The sequence below is a fragment of the Elaeis guineensis genome, chromosome 13 (assembly GCF_000442705.2).
Source record: "Elaeis guineensis isolate ETL-2024a chromosome 13, EG11, whole genome shotgun sequence".
Taxonomy (NCBI): Eukaryota; Viridiplantae; Streptophyta; class Magnoliopsida; order Arecales; family Arecaceae; genus Elaeis; species Elaeis guineensis.
In genome coordinates, this window is record NC_026005.2 from 67,576,294 (window position 1) to 67,593,014 (window position 16,721).

The 16,721-nt window shown below is 37.7% G+C and overlaps 1 protein-coding gene across 1 annotated transcript; it reads left to right on the forward strand.

Moving 5' to 3' along the window:
* Positions 1-1,228: 1,228 nt before the first annotated feature.
* Positions 1,229-16,261, forward strand: LOC140853424 (protein DWD HYPERSENSITIVE TO UV-B 1-like). The gene is made up of 4 exons (XM_073248068.1): positions 1,229-1,484; positions 2,963-3,029; positions 15,613-15,869; positions 16,117-16,261. Exons 1-4 carry the CDS (start codon positions 1,453-1,455, stop codon positions 16,175-16,177), a joined length of 417 nt encoding a protein of 138 aa, XP_073104169.1. The 5' UTR covers positions 1,229-1,452; the 3' UTR covers positions 16,178-16,261.
* The last annotated feature ends 460 nt before the right edge of the window (positions 16,262-16,721 follow it).

Genomic DNA, 16,721 nt, shown 5'->3' on the forward strand with positions numbered 1-16,721 from the left:
GATTGGATGCTAATATATTTACATCCATATTTATTTTTTTTGATAAATACAAATATAAATATAAATATTCTTCGAATATAAAAATTTATATTTTTATTTATTTTAAATAGATATAGATGCAAATTGGATATTAAAATTTTGGATAGAAATATAAATATAATTTGGATAATTAAATTTTGATAATAAAAATAAAAATATTACTAAATGGATGATCAATCAAATTAATAGAATATTAAAGTGCTTATTTAGTTTTCTTAAGAGTTCATCAGTACTATATAAAATTAAATAAAATTATGAATAAAATTGGATATTTAGATACCGATCAAGTAGTTATCTATCTATATCCATATTCATTTTTGTTTTGATGAATATGGATACTGCTATTGGTTGGATCTTATTTTATCTACTTTCATCCCCATCTCCAAATTTGAGAAGATCCGCTCTTTTATTTCACTATAATGGGCTGACCAAGGCTAGCACAGTGGAACAAGGCCCATCTAAGCTGATCCACACTCATTCAACAGTGGGCTAAAATCAGGTTTGGCTCCAAACTAACACATCCATCCCACTAACATCTACTAGCGTTCTTTCAAAAAGAAAAAGAAAAAACAATATTAATATAACAATGTAAAAGCTTTCGAGGATAGGGACATTGGTGATTTAGGTTGGTGTACATTCTACCCTGATCTAAATCTAACCTAAAAAATCATTGGTAAATCTAGTTACTTTTTTAGCCCAAGCCCGACCAAAATTATTATGAGTTTGCTACTCAATAGATTTCGTGATTAATCAGGCTTTAGTGCCTGGAACTTGATCTTGAACCCAATTTGGCTACTTAGACCAAAACACTATAAAATATCAGCCAGTCACACAAAGTATCACATAAATGGCTTATCTTGCCGCCTATAATAGGATGAGAGATGCACATCATAAGCGTAATCTCTACTATTATTAGCTGATTTTGCAAAAGGCTTCCTTCCACAATTGTAACAGGATGAGAATTGCACATTATGGGCACAACCTTTACCCTCGGCCATCACCTTTCTTCCAATTGCAAGTGGCAAGATAAACCCGTTCGATCTAATTTTTTTTTGAAAAAAAATAATATATTGGTTTTCAAGGTTGTTGCAAGAAATTGCACCAAATCTAACCCAGCCTAACCTATTCAATCGCACCATTGGTAGAATAAGCGGCTCAGCCAAATCAATGAGTTTGTCGAGTAGGTTCGGGTCTTCATCGCGCTACGTGTACGTTCTTTATGTGACAGTCATTTTTACAAACAATTAGAACGCAAGAAGAACGCCTAACGCGTTGCTTTCTTCGGTACTTTAAATCCTAAAAGAACTACGAAACTTCACCCGTCGCTATTCCCATCCCGCTACCTCTCCGGCCTCCCAATTTTTCACGCCGATCTCTCGTCGCAGAGGGAGAGAGAGAGGTGGGAAATCGGCCATGGCCTCCAATATCTCCCAATTGGCTGCCAGGTAGCTCATGAATCTCTTATCTCATTCATCCCTACTCTTATTTGTTTGGACAATGGGATTCGATAGATGTTTTGCTTCTGTTGTTTCTTTGAATTTCTCGAGATATTCACTGCAGAAAATAAATCGTCTAATTTGTTAAAGATTTGTCGATTCTATTTGTTTCTTTTGGAAAAATTGATTATTTCAGAGGATAGGGTATCATTCTATTAAACAAGGTGAAAAAGTGTGATTTTTGGATGAACTCCTGGTGGGATGATTTCCCCGCAAGGAATTGTTGGGAGAAAGATTAGTTTTTGATTAAGATATGGTAAATTAGAAGATGAACAAATGTAAAAGAATTCATAAATGATGAAAAGACATCTTGTTTTCGCCCCCGCCACCCCGCCCGCCCCCCCACCAACAACCAAAAAAAAAAAAAAAAAAAAAAGGAAAAAAGAAAATGAAAAGGAAGACATTTTGTGAATGTAGACTGCTGCATTTGTTGATACATTTCGTGTGAGTCTGTAGACATTGCTTTCATGCTCGGTTTTTTCACAAGTTTAGCAATCATTTACATGCCTGAGCCACAGAGAAAGGTAAATGCGACATGAGACAAATTTAAAGAATTATTTAAGTATTCACGAGGGAGCAAACTCACTTAAGGGCTCATTCTTTGGGAGGCATGAAACCCGGGAATCTGCAAACTATCCTCGATATTGTGCCCCAAAGGACGAGCCCTAAGCGAGATCAAAGACAGAGTTATTTAATGTGGGTCATGTTGAACTTTTTTTGTATTTAGAGAATGGGATGGATTAATATGATAATGGGAAATTCCTACATGAAAATGGCTAGAATTTCACAGCAGATTCCTTTTGCTTTTGCAAAACTCTATATTTCTATAGTAGATTCTAAAATGGAATGGATTGTAGCTGTATCAATTTTTGAAATAAGTTTGGGGGCGTTTGGATGTCTTGCCATGACATTCAAGGATAGCATGCACAGCCATGCCAAAGTCCCTTGCTTTTGGTAGCTTATTCAGTTGTTCAGTTGCTTTAATGCACTAATATATTGTTAGAATGTTACTACCAGACAGCCCTTAAACAAGTTGTTTGTTGATGTTGATGATTAATTTTGTGCTTTTAATGTTTTCTGTTTGGAAGAGCTGTTGCCAAGAATTCTGCTCTTCCATGATAAGATGTTAACACCTTTTGAAAAATTCATGACGAAAAATATATCTAGCTCTATGCTTATCTCTAGGTTATGTAAATTAATTTTATACCCAGATGTATCTAAACCTTTTTCTAGCACTTAAAGTTTGAAATATACAAGTAATTTACATTATTTTGGTGTTTACTTCACTTAGTAAGTCTCATGACTTTGCTAGTTATGATAATATAACTTTTCTGTAATTTATATATTTGCTGTAAATCATTTTCTTATGAATGTCGTGCTGATTTTGATAAGCTTTAGATTAGCTAACTCTCAACGTTGTTCTTTAGGTATCTTAATGCTTGTAGGAAGCAGGAGGTTCTACCTAATTCTTCTGTTTTATCAAGTTTCTTGAAAGTAATTTCTCATCATACAGAGCCTTATTTATCTCTATTTCTTTTGGTTGAATACTTTGATCATGATGACTGTTTGTTTTATATCATAAAGTTCTACCTTTGTCTGTTTATTGAGTTTCTTGAAAGTAATAACTATCGCACCATATATCTTCATATCTTTTGGTTGAAATTCTCCTACTATCACTTTTTCCTATCTCCATTTAATCATAAAGTCATTTTTATGAGTTAAATCCAAAAAAAAAAAAAAAAGATTAGATAATATGTATCAGTGGTATACTTAAAATGTAATACTTTTCATTAGATCTTGTCTTGTTATTTAATTTTTGGGTAGTGCTATAAACTATGTAGTCTGATGATCTCGAGAACTAGAGGTTCATATGAAAACCTTGGGAAAATAGTATAAGAATGAGAACTGTCTGGTGCACTGACTGTGCTGTTCTGTGGGAGAAACCAAAAAGGAGGAAGCAGACAACTTATATGTACACATTGCTCATCAAATGCTAAGCTGGTCATATGCTGAAAACCAGAGGATAAATGCTATCTGGTTTTGTATCTTTCTATTGATTCTCAAACTTTTATATAACATGCCTTGACATCTAGCTTGACTCCATATGTGTGGAACAGTTTTGCTGAGTAAGGTTCATTGGGGTGACATCTTATTCTTCATTTTCTACCCCACAGCTAGCAGATAGTAAGCGCAGGGAACTACAATACCTATTCATATGACTCCTAAATATGATAGGTGAAATAAAAGCAATGATGAGTGTAAGAGGCTATTTACTTCATGATCGATGTTCTTTGAGTCATGAGTCGCATTATCTTCTGAAAAAGTTAATTCACCAATGTTTTTCCTAAGAAAAAAAGTATAAATTTTTCTGTTTTCCATCTCTGAAGATTTTGGATGACCATAAATTGTTGCTGTATTAGAAAAAGCTCTTTTCTTCATGATACTCTGTTTTCTGAGGGACATCTCAAGCATGTTTTTAAAAAATAAACTCACAGATCATTTTTCCAAGAGGAAGCTCTTATCTTTGCTGTTTTCTGTCTCTGAAGATTTTGCATGATCTTAAACTGTTTCAACCTTAATCAACGAGGCGTATTTTTTCTTCTCTAAATGAGCTATTTTCTGTTTTTCTGGATCGGAATCTGCAAGTTTTGCGCTAGAATCCTGTATTTTGTTTTAATTGACTTGAGATAGTTTATGATGGATGTCATCAACGTTCAGACGTGTAAGTACTGAGTGATGCCTTCAGACATTGAGTCTCTTCACATGGCGAACTAAGTTGATTTCAAGTTTTTGCTGCAAGATTCAAAAGGAATAACTTTCAATTTGGAGAAATTAAAATCATCTAAAAAACTAATCATGTGATTGTTTTATTAATGTTTCATGGAACTTCTAATCCTACTGCATCCTATTTTGGTTGGGGGAAAATAATTGTTGATGGAGAAGGAGATTCTACTAGTGATGCAACTTAGCAAGAGGCGAGGTGTATATTTCCTTCTTTCGCTTCAGTTCATTAGCTTGAACTAGGAGTTCTATATGTATTAGGAATTAACCTTTAGAAAATCTACTATAAGGGCTCTCCATGACATGTTTCTTTGGTTCTCCATACAACAAAAACCTTTGCCCACATTAAACTAAAGTTGACTACTGGAAATGTTGCATCAAAGGATTCAGAGTGACTTTTCAAAAAGCTGTTGACTAGATGCTAATCCACTACTAATCTTGAGCTATTGAAAAGGAAAGACAAGAACACAGTGAGCAAATAGCAGTAAAACTAATGGCAATCACAATTATAGTAGATGGATGCATGGAAATAATAGTGACAAAAGTAGAAAATAATTGAGAGATAAAACATATACATTCAACACCACTTGCACTAACTTTGCTTGGTACTGGCCTATCTCTGTTGTCCTATTTTACCAGTAAGATTCTGGAACCCCACTACTTGGAATTGAATTGGACTTCCTGCTTCATCTTTTATATCCATTTAAAGAGCAGGTCAATATTTAAATTTATCCACAATAGATCCTCTTGGACCAGCTCCATCCTTGCCCCACTAGCACATCCACATTTCCTGTTTCTTATATGTGCCTCATATGCAATTTGTTGTATATGAGCAAGCATCCTTATCTTGAAATCCAAAATCTTATTATTTATTTTTGCCTCTAATACTTGGTCCTGTTTGAAGCCATCTCAACATTATCATACCTGCTGCATCATTGTTTGCGTATGCACTTTTCTCTTTTTTTCTTAACCATAGTTGTCAAATGGCTCAGGTGGCCCGAATAGATGTTACCTAAGTGGTTGCCTAGGTGCTTATGTGACTCATTTCATGGAGAGGAACTGAATCATTCTTTGATTCAATTATTCCATCTATGATATTAGACTTTTGTATTAGTTTTGTTAATTGACATTTTGGCACACCTTAAGGCATCCATGATGAATGTAAACAATTAAAATCACTTTAAAGATACATGATAGTTTATATGGCTTATACCAAACCATGGAATAAAACTAATAGAAGTATGACATGTATCACCTATTTAAGCTCAAGTCGTAGAGATTGTTCTCGCCTACTCATCAGCCTTGCTGGAGGCTAACTTTGGTCTAGCGTTTTGATTAATTCACATCTTGTGGTCCCTTTGTTTAAAGTTAAAGTTTTGGTATATTAATTATTTACTTGTTTGGTGGTCAATTTGATACATCCCACTCCCTTATTTTCACATGTCATTTGTGTAAACAAACAACTTTATAATATGCATTTGTGTGTGTCTACACACACACACACATGCATGCATGTGTATATCTATATGTATATGTCATAATTATAATCATAATTATCTAGCTTTTTCCTGACTATTTAGGGTCATTTTTATGAAGCCTTATTCACCAAGTATTTCTATCTAGGGCCCTCTTTGATGTTACTGCAAGTTTTTTCATATCTTTCCTCACAATCTCCATCCATATTAATTTAGGCCTTCCTATTCTTTGTTTGCAACCATCAGCACAAACTAAATCATCTCTTTATACGAGCCTTCAGAGATTTTCATTGTTTATGTTCATGCCATCTCAATTGATTTCAATTACTTTTCCTTCATTTGTGCAACTTTTACAACTCCTCTAATATATTCATTTCTTAATCCATCCTTCCTAGTCTATATGCATGTATGTGTAGCATGTAAATATACATACACGTGTTTACGTATTTATGTATATGAACGTATATAAATAAAGTTTTCTTGTGTATTGTGTATATGTATTTATATATAGGCATAAATGTCTACACATGCATACCAGTTGTTGACATGCAAAAATAGATTATGTATACATATACAGGTACAACTTTTATATGTATATCTATGCATATGGTCTTGGAGTCTTGCCTTGGTGCTCTTGATCTATCTACTAACCAGTCACCACCTGTAACAATTTTTTCTATAGTTGAAAAGTTATTATGGTCTTATATCGGATTTTTGGTGACCCAGTTTTTCTTCAACACCAAATTATATGTTATCATACTATACTTAATATCTATATAATATCTCTTTAACATCCTCATCATAACATAAAGGGTAATTAGCATATAACCCCCTACATTTTACATCGATTTGCAAATACTGCCCTACATAAAAAAATCGATCAATGTCAACCTTACATTTGATAACATGTTGCAATATGCCCTTCTAGTGACCCAATTTAGGTCTGAGGCTCCCGCCGGCGATTACGTGGCACTATTTTTGCCACGTTGGTACCCTGTAATCCCATTTTAACCATGTCGTGTTCTTTTTCCCCTCTTCTTCCTTTTAAACCCCCCAATGAGCCCCCTCGTTCCCCCCGCACCCCTCCGCTGCCCGCCTCTCCTCCCAACCCAAGACCTTCGCGAATGTCTTCATCGCGATTGTTGGCTCTGGCGTCCTCTCAAAGCGAGGGGCCCGGTGATGGGTATGGACTATGCAAGGGGCCCTGTGATGTACTCTCAAAGCGAGGAGACGAAATCAGATTCTTCAGACCAGGTTGAGGAAGATGGAGGTACTAATCATTCAGCGAGGAAGTTGGGGCGTTTAAGTGGTGACCTGGAGGTCTATCACTTAGGAGTTGCTAAATCTTTGTCTGCTTCTAAAAAGGTCAACAAGCCTACAAAGATGGATCAAAAAGTGTATTCCCATTTTCCTGACGGAGCCACAAGCATTTATACAAAAGAAGTAGAATCTTACTCCACAAAAGGGAAGCAGAAAGGTAAAACAAATGAGCTCAATTACTTCTGGGATGTTGCATTGATGAAGAAGGGCCAAATGCCAGAGTCTAGTGAGAAGCTACAACCGCCATTAATCAAGAAGTACAATGCAGAGAAGAAGTGCAAGGGATGATTGATCTGGAGACTTCTTCACAGCAGCCAATTTATTTGCGTGATTATGGCAGTGATATGTTGCATGAGCGTGAGGAGAATTTGGATGGAACTTCCAGGTTACTGGGTAACCAGATGCGAGTTTACATGTCAAGGAAAGGAAACCATCCTTTTGATGCTCTTACTATTGAGGCTGATCATCATGAAAGACCAAGCATGTCCCTGTTAGGTTGCAACTCAGTGAAGAAGAAACCAAAAGTGAGGCTAAAGCTGTGTGTGTTGACGAGCCAGATGAACCTCTTTACCAACAGTCTAGTCCAAAGCAGCAAATCAATGACCACAATGTCATGAAGAAGAAGGGAAAAAGAAAAGCAGATGCTGCATCTGATTCTTTGATTGTGGCAAATCCTGAGCTGGTCATTCAAGAAAAAGGAACAGCAGGTGTAGAGCCAGAGGGAAAGTTGCAAAAGAAACCATTTGCCGTGATCACACCTACAATTCACACTGGTTTTTCATTTTCCATCATACATCTTCTTTCAGCTGTCTGAAAGGCAATGCTTACTCCCCATGCAGAAGATTTGTCATTTATTGGAAATCATCATGAGAAGAAAGTTGGTAGACTGATGAGAGAAGAGCAGAACAATTCGGTTCAAGTGGCCAATGGCACACAGGCACCCCATTCTCATGAGAACATGGATGGACATACTTCAGAGCATGTGGGTTAGAATTAAGTTACCTTCTCTTATAGTTTAAGAGATCGTCAGTCATGTTAGATCGAATCCAGGAGATCCATGCATTCTTGAAACACAGGAGCCACTTCAGGATTTAGTCCGTGGAGTGCTGAAAATATTTTCCTCAAAGACGGCACCTCTACGGCATCGGTGTCGCCGTCTACACCTTCGAGGGCATCGACATGGTCCTCACCCTGGAGGCCGAGGCTGCCGACAAGGCCAAATTCGGCAGGACCCTGAGGCTCTCCATGTTCTTGATCGCCCTCATCTACGGCCTCTTCAACGTCCTCGGCTATTTGGTCTTCTGCGACGAGACCCACGATATCATCACCACCATCAACCTAGGCACTGGTGTGGTCACCGTGCTAGTTGTCACAGGGCTGATTCTCGCCCAAAATTTTTGCAAGAATGCAAGCCTTGTGCGGCACTAGACCCACGTCTAGTTCAGCCTCTTAGTACTCTCCTCCCATAAGGGACATGATATCAAGGCACATAAGGGAAATATCACATATTTTCTTTATTCCAATTCCCAATAAACACTGGATAATGGAGACCCGCCCACAGTCTCACCGAAATCCCAACGTACCCACTCCTTCTGCAAACCAGCAATTTTGGCTTACATAGGCGGTGGACAATCTTCCCCCAACCGCTGGGAACCAATTCAGAACCGTTCCCATCTGTTTGGAGGGCAACCGCTCCAAGGAGTTGGGAGCCAACTGCTGTCAACTCCCCCAAACTGCTGCTGGACAGCAACTGACCAAGGCAACCGAAGGCAACTGTCGGGCCAACTCAGAATCCCGTCCAACTGCATGCCAAGGCCCGGGCTGCATACGCCCAAGACCAGGCTCGGGAGCCATCCTGCGCACCCTTGTGAACTCATGCGCGCACGCGTCCGGCCGTGCGCGCCCATGCGCGGGCAGATGCCACGCGCGCCTATGCGCGGGCTGATGCCACGCGCTCTGCTGTGCCGTTGGCTCGTGCGTCCTGCTGCCGCTTGCGCCTTGTGCCGCACGCCTCTGGCACCATGCGCATCCCTCTGCGCATCCTGCTGCCGCACGCGCCCTGTGCCGTGCGCGCCCTGTGCCGCACGCCTCCGGCACCATGCACATCCCTCTGCGCATCCTACTACTGCACGCGCCTTGTGCCGCACGCGCCCTGTGCCGCACGTCTCCGGCACCATGCTCATCCTTCTGCGCATCCTGCTGCCGCACGCGCCCTGTGCTGCGCGCGCCCTGTGCCGCACGCCTCCGGCACTGTGCGCATCCCCTTGCGCATCCAACTGCCGCGTGCATCCAGTACTTGCCGCGCACACCCTGCTGCGCGGCACGCTCGAACATGGCGCCAGTGCGCTGCCCATGCGCACCCCAGCGCGCGCCCGTCCATGGTGTCGCGCGCTGCTGCATCTTGGCACCCGTCTGCTGGTGCCAATACTCGGCCTGGCCATACGGGCACCAGGCCATGCCTTATCCTCGCAGAGCTACGCCAAGCCTCTGCGCACTTGGGATTGGCACGGTAAAGGCATTAACCCATGCCATCCCAGGAAGCCAGCTAATGGGGCCGTGACACTAGTCCAGTTGGGGCTCTACATCAGCCTCTTCTTCATGTTTCCGGTGATGATGAATCCTGTGTACGAGGTGGTGGAGCGGTGGTTCTGCGGGAAGAGGTACTGCTTCTAGCTGCAGCGGTTGCTAGTAGCGACAATGACTATGTCGGTGATGCTAGTGCCCAACTTCACCGACTTCCTGTCGCTGGTGGGGAGCAGCATGTGCGTCGTGTTGGGCTTCGTGCTGCCCGTGGTCTTCCACCTGAAGGTGTTTGGAATGGAGTTGGGGTGGGGCGTGGTGGCCGCCGACGTGGGGATCGTGCTGCTAGGCCTAGCGCTGACGGTGTCCGGAAGAGGTGGATTCTCCATTATCCACGTCACGGTTGAAGTTGGGTTAGAAGGTACTAACATGGCAAAAATAGTGCCACGTAATCACCGGTGGGAGGCTCAGACCCAAATTGGATCGCTGAAAGGGCACATTGCAACATTTTATCAAATATAAGGTTGACATTGATCGATTTTTTTATATAGGAGGGTATTTGCAAATCGATGTACAATGTAGGGGGTTATATGCTAATTACCCTAACATAAAATTAACAAACACCCTATTCTTTAGTAATAATTTATCATCTTCTTTCTACAATTAACAGAAAGCCATATGAAAGTTCCTCAGTGAATTCTTTGCACCAAATACCTTAGAATGAGATCTTCTTGAATAGTTGGCCTTACTGGTTTGGAACTAAATTCTTCATTTATATGCTGATCATCTATTCCACAGTTTTATGGGATGGCTTATTAGTTTGATCTCTCACTAATTTGTTTAATTTTCTATGTTTCTCATGTTATCTAAATCACAACAACTATACTTCTCTAGTTATTATGCATGTAATTGTTTTATAATCTTTTTGAGAAAATAGTTAATCAAACCAATCCTTTTTAAAAAACTTTTGTGCATATCATTTACTAATCTAGTTCATCCCAAAGCCTTATCCCTATCTTCTTTTCGAAAATGCTATTAGGTTCTATTGATAGTCCAATGATTTCCTACATCACCTGCAAATTATCTAAATCAAGAATCTCTCATGGAAATCTCCTTTCCCTCAATATAGGTAATTATAAACCCTCTCATTACTTTACTAATTTTCTATAGCTACCATGTTTAGCTTAAGATATACTAAAAGGATTGAACTTTGACTTCTATGGTAGTAGCTTCACTGCATATTAGGGGTGGCAATTGGATTGGGTTGGGTCGGATATGGGTCGATTTGATGTAGATTAGGTCAAAAATTTGTCAATTTGAACCCAACTTGTTTATTAAACATGTCAAATATTCAGATCTGAACCCAACTTTTTTATCGAACCAAGAACCCAACCTGACACGCATCACCCATTTACTAAATAGGTCGAATCAAATTCAATGCCATAAATAGGTTAAGTGGGTTTTTAACAGATTAAATAAATTTATACAGGTTAGACGGGTTAGGTTAAACAAGATAGAAACATGCTAAGTGGGTTTTAAATAGGTTAATTAGGTCTAAATGGATTTAATGGATCAAGTAGGGATAGCAATAGCAATTTTAGCCGATTCTCCAGTTACATGACTCGATTATAGAACTTGGGGCAGGTATGGGTTCTAGAAAAAAATATTCAAAACGGATTTGGGTCATTTCGGGCAATGGTATGCCCCATACCGATTTCGACTTGATATAATCTTAATCGATATCTCCTTTTTAAAATTATAATTAATGTTTCAATGTACCCGACTCCACCCGACCCCACTCTTATCTATCCGACCCGACCCGCATCTCTACTTGACCCGACTTGATCTGAAGCGGTTATGGGGCGGGTACGGGTATTGGCCAACTTGACCTATACTTAGCCCATTGCCATTCATAGGGTCTGGTTATTACTTGATCCAATTATCAAATAAGTCAAAATGGATTAAACTGGTCAAAGGTATAAACCTAAACTCATCCTGTTTAATAAATTGGTCTAGATGGGTTGGCTTGTTTATGATCCAAACCCATTTATGTCAAATCGAATTTGCTTAAAGTGGGCCGTTTGTGGGTCGGATTGATGGATTGGTTCAATAGGCTTCTTACTCTGAAATATAGTAAATAATTAAGTGTATTACGCATCTTAGCAAGTACCGAAACATAGTGAACAACATAGTATGAAGAAAAATATAACAATAGAATTGATAAAGATGCATGCTTATAAAAATTCAAATAGCTAATAACTATCTTATAGTACATATCCATAAGTACACTTTGTACTGTAACGTTATTTTGAAACATTGAAATGCTTTTGAACAACTGGTATCATCAGCATTTGTGCCTTTTATGCAAAATTATAAAAAACACTCGTTTTAATGTAACATCGAGATACACTTGGAAACACTTGAAATTAGGGGTGACAGTGATATGAATAATATTCGTCTGAATCCATTTTCATATCCAAATCAATTCAGATATGGACAGAAATTTGAGGATCTAACTAATATCCGTATCCATATCCATATCTATTAAAGAAAAATGGATAGACAACTATCCAATCCATATCCGAATATCCGAATCTACCTGTAACCTTATATAAATTTATATAGCATTTATTAATTTTTAAGAGAAATATACAGCTATATAAATATTCTATTAACTTGATTTATTATCTATTTAGTAATATCTTTGATTCTGTAATTATAAAGTTTAATTATCTAACTTATATCCATAATTATATCTATACTTCTAAGATTTGAATTATATTCGTATCCATTTAAAACAAATATGGATACAAATTTTTGCATCCAAATAATATCCATATCCGTATTTGTATTATGGATATGGATATGCTGGTACCCGATCCGTGTCCAAGCTGGTTCCAACCCTACTTGAAATACATTATGGTATACTTAAAAATATATTAGAATATGCCAAACCTTTGAAACCCAATTGGTTTGTGATCAACTATTATTCTTGCTGATCAGGGGTTCATGGATTGATAGGCCCATTAGCTAAGGATTCACCGCATCATGTCTCCACCGAGAACATGAAGGCTAACAACATAGCCTCAGCTGGCCAGGGTCACTGCATCATGCCTCTGTTTAGATCATGAAGACCAATAACTTTCCCTTACTGGCCTGGGTCAGCGTATTGTCTCTCAATTGAGAACACCAAGGCCAACAACTTACCTCCTGCTGGCTAGGGTCACTTATCATGACATTATTGACTGGAAGTTTTTGTTTCAATTCGTAACAAATGAAAATTTACACTTTCAGGTGATATAATGATTAATGAACTCCTTTGAATGACCACAATCAAAAGAATCTCTTTGATATTATTAACATGAATTTAAATCATGAGGAGAGGACTTAATGGTGATAAATTTGGATGTCAAATGTGGTCATTCAAGGCACACATTTTTCTTTTTTTCAAAATTCACTTGCCAAGATCAGAAATTTATGGAAACTTTGATCATTTTCATATAACAAGGATATATAACAGTTGTATTCATGTAACCAAGCACAATGCTGAAATAGAATCAATAAGCTGCCTCAACTTTAGTTAGAAACAAGGATTTTAGATGATTTATAAACAGTGAAGAGTATAAAACATAATCTGATCCATATGAAATCCATCTATTACTTTCTAAAATATTAATTATCAACTGTGTAAGGACAATTACATCTCTAGATGATTTACAAAGATTCTCACTACACCTCCTTTCTTTCTTTGAGCTTGCCCCTATTCTTTGCCTTCTTCCCTCTACTTTCACTAGCTGCTTCCTGTGAGTGGCTAGGATTTCTGGAGTTGCAAAACTTTTGGAAGAGGACAGCAGCCTCCTATTTATAGATGTCTTGAAGCATGAGATATGCAGCCACAAAATAAGAGGAGCTAGGTGTCATGCTGTGGTTCAGCTAGGTGGCTGATATTTAAGCACAAGGTGGCTACTTTATTAGCCCTGAGCATGAGGCGTACAAGCAAGAAGTGGCAGCTCAAGGTAAAGTAACATGTGGTGTCAACTTAATGCTAGCTTAAGGTGGCAAGTCAAGCATGAGGTGTCAATCCCAATTGAAACATTAGGTGGCACAAGTAGGAGGTAGCATTTAAGCATGAGATCAAATCACTATTAAGAATGAGGTGGCTAGAAGCGTGAGGTGGCTGTAATAAAATTGTCAATTTGGTCCTTAAAATTTTCCTTTCCTATCCTAAGTTCTTAGTTGTCATAAAATTTGAGCCAATACTAATATAATTCCCATACAAAGGATTCATTTCCATGGTGATTCTATTCACACATATCGATAGTTGATATAATACACTTAGCCCATTATACAAAAGATTAGGCAATAGGCACTAATATGATGAGGTATTACATTCTCACTTTTGGTTGATGAACAAATATTATAAAACCTGGAGAGAGAAAAAAGATTGGTGTTTTAGTAAATAAGGCTGAATTACATATTAAAGAAATGCTTCAAGAATGAGTTTGAACTTTGATGCTGTCTTTCCATCTACCTCTTTATATCTTTGAATTAGTTTACCTCATTTCTGAGCACTTGAACATGAATTATATTCCCTAATTTTCCTTTTTCTCAACTTAGACAATGTATACATGTTCCACTCCTACTTGGTGCTAATTACTATATGATCCACCATAAATCCCCCCTTAGCTTTATTTTTTTTCCGACTGGCCTCTATTGTAATCATTTTTTTTCTTTTTTAAGATCATATCTACTATTAATTTCTGTTGTTATTTAGAGCATGTTGATGCTTCCTTGACAACACTATGTACCTTGTCATTTGACTACCATTTCTTTTTTATAGTATGCTGGGTACTGTAAGATACCTTGTTGTGCCCTATATCCATCCTTATAACAAGAACAGGTTTCTTTATACATTTCTCTTCGTCCACTATTAGATTATCCTGTTTTCCTATTTGCCACTTTTATTTTCTGCATACATAAATATTTTCAGAAGTGTAGGTTTTCTTAGAAACTTTGGTTTAATTGTCACCAACAAAGTGACTATAATATAATAATGTGTATTCTGACTATAATATATAACATCTCGGTCTTGAACCCTGAGTACCATGTTGGTATGTGTAGTACGGGGATTGGTTCGGCGTACCAACACTCAATACATCCCGTAAAAGGTATAGGTTTGGTACTGCTACAATATAGTACACCTAATATGGGGTGGTACGCACTGGTTGAACATTGAACGAAATAAATTATTTTGAAACTTTATTTGGGGCTATTTGATTGCTTAAAATAAGATAATGAAAGATGAGAAAGGATTATCTCTATATTCTTTTTCTGTCCACATCTTCCAGGACTATGCATATATGCAGGGGCATCAATGCGATAGCATAACTTAGCGACTCTATCTGTGGATTTTGAAACTGCAGTAGATTTTTTCTTCTTTACATGCAAATAGCATATACAACTAATATGGAATAAGTGCTTCTTCACTTTAATTTTGGAATAATATTCACTGTGATTCCCAATCATACAGTGTCATTCTTGTTGGGATCTAGCAAAGTTTATGTTAAATTCATGATTTCCTTTTACAGAATGCTTCTATTTGCAAATCAATGCACTGCTTCTAGCTAGATATACCATTCTGAATCTTACAGCTAATTTGCGGAAGTATTATATTGCTAATTACAAACTTTAACGTATTTTTTCTTTACTTTACATGTAGAGTTGTGAATTCTTTGAGACTCGAAAGACCAACTTTTCATAAGTGCTGATATATGAAATTCTCATAGTTGATTTCTGGAAAGAATTGAATACATAAATTAATTTTTGTTAATCTGACTATACAAAGTTACAAGTACTAATTGTCATCTAAAAGAGATCCAGACTTTAAATATACTTTAGCAATGATTTGTGATAAATCTGTTTCTTCCTCTTATGCTTGCTAGCATTTGAAATGTAGTTTCTGATACTTCTTTGCTGTGCAGGTTAAGCATCAGAAGTCGCATGCAGAACAATGCTGTTTGAATATCATCATAGACCAGTTAAAGAGTTCTGATTTTCCTCCTCTTATAGATCTTTTATCTATGTCCAGTTTATCTGAAATTGATGCAGTTGATGTATGTCAGAACTCATCTTATATCTTGTTAGATGGAGAATATGTTTTGTCTTTGCTTCGTGCAGTCAACCAGAAGCTTCGGATGATTGATCTTGTTGATTCGTCATCCTGGAAAGATGTTTTGGAGTATGTTTCACTATACTTCTCAAAATTTTCTTTGGTTTTAATGTTTCTGTTCAATTCTTAAACTATATTTAACTATTCCAATCCAATAACTCTATCCTTACGTGGTCTGCTAATTGACTGCTGAAAAGAACTAATCTCTTTGTCTTTTTCTATCTGTCTCTCACTAATATAAATATTAGATATGAATCTAGACCTTCTATTATCTTACTCACTTTTTGGTAGGCATGATGGTTTTTTCTTGTAAAAGGATTGAGGACAAGGAAGTAATCTGCCAAGCAAAAAATTACCATTTACTGAGACACATCTGACCTGGTCACCCAGGAAGCCTGAGGACAAATAAAGATGCTGCCAGTGCCATTGTACGAGGAATTGAAGAGCTGGTTCGAACTGCAAGTTTGATTATAGATGCTAAATTGCAATTAAATTTGTTATCTCTGCTGTTTAAATGTCGAGAGAATTTCAGATTTAGTGCATCATAATGCCCAACCTCATCATAGTAGTTTCAGTGAAGAAGATTATATTGTGATGTGTTCAAGAAACACTAGATGGTGCTAAAGGTATTCTTCTATATGCTGAGGTTGAAAAACTAGTGATTGGAAATACAGTTATAAAAATCGAGGAAGGAGTTCTGAAATGGTTACAATAAAAAGATATTGAATATTATATATGACTTAGGGGTGTAAGAGATGAGGGAAAAAATGTATTACTCTGTGTTCTATTGAACTCATCTCTGGTTGCATACTGGTTATTACGGGGCTTTTGTAATGCACCATAAAAGAAAATTTAAGGTTGCACTCTATGGCTATATAATTCAGATTTTCTTTGCACTTAAGCTGAAGTGTGTTGTACAAG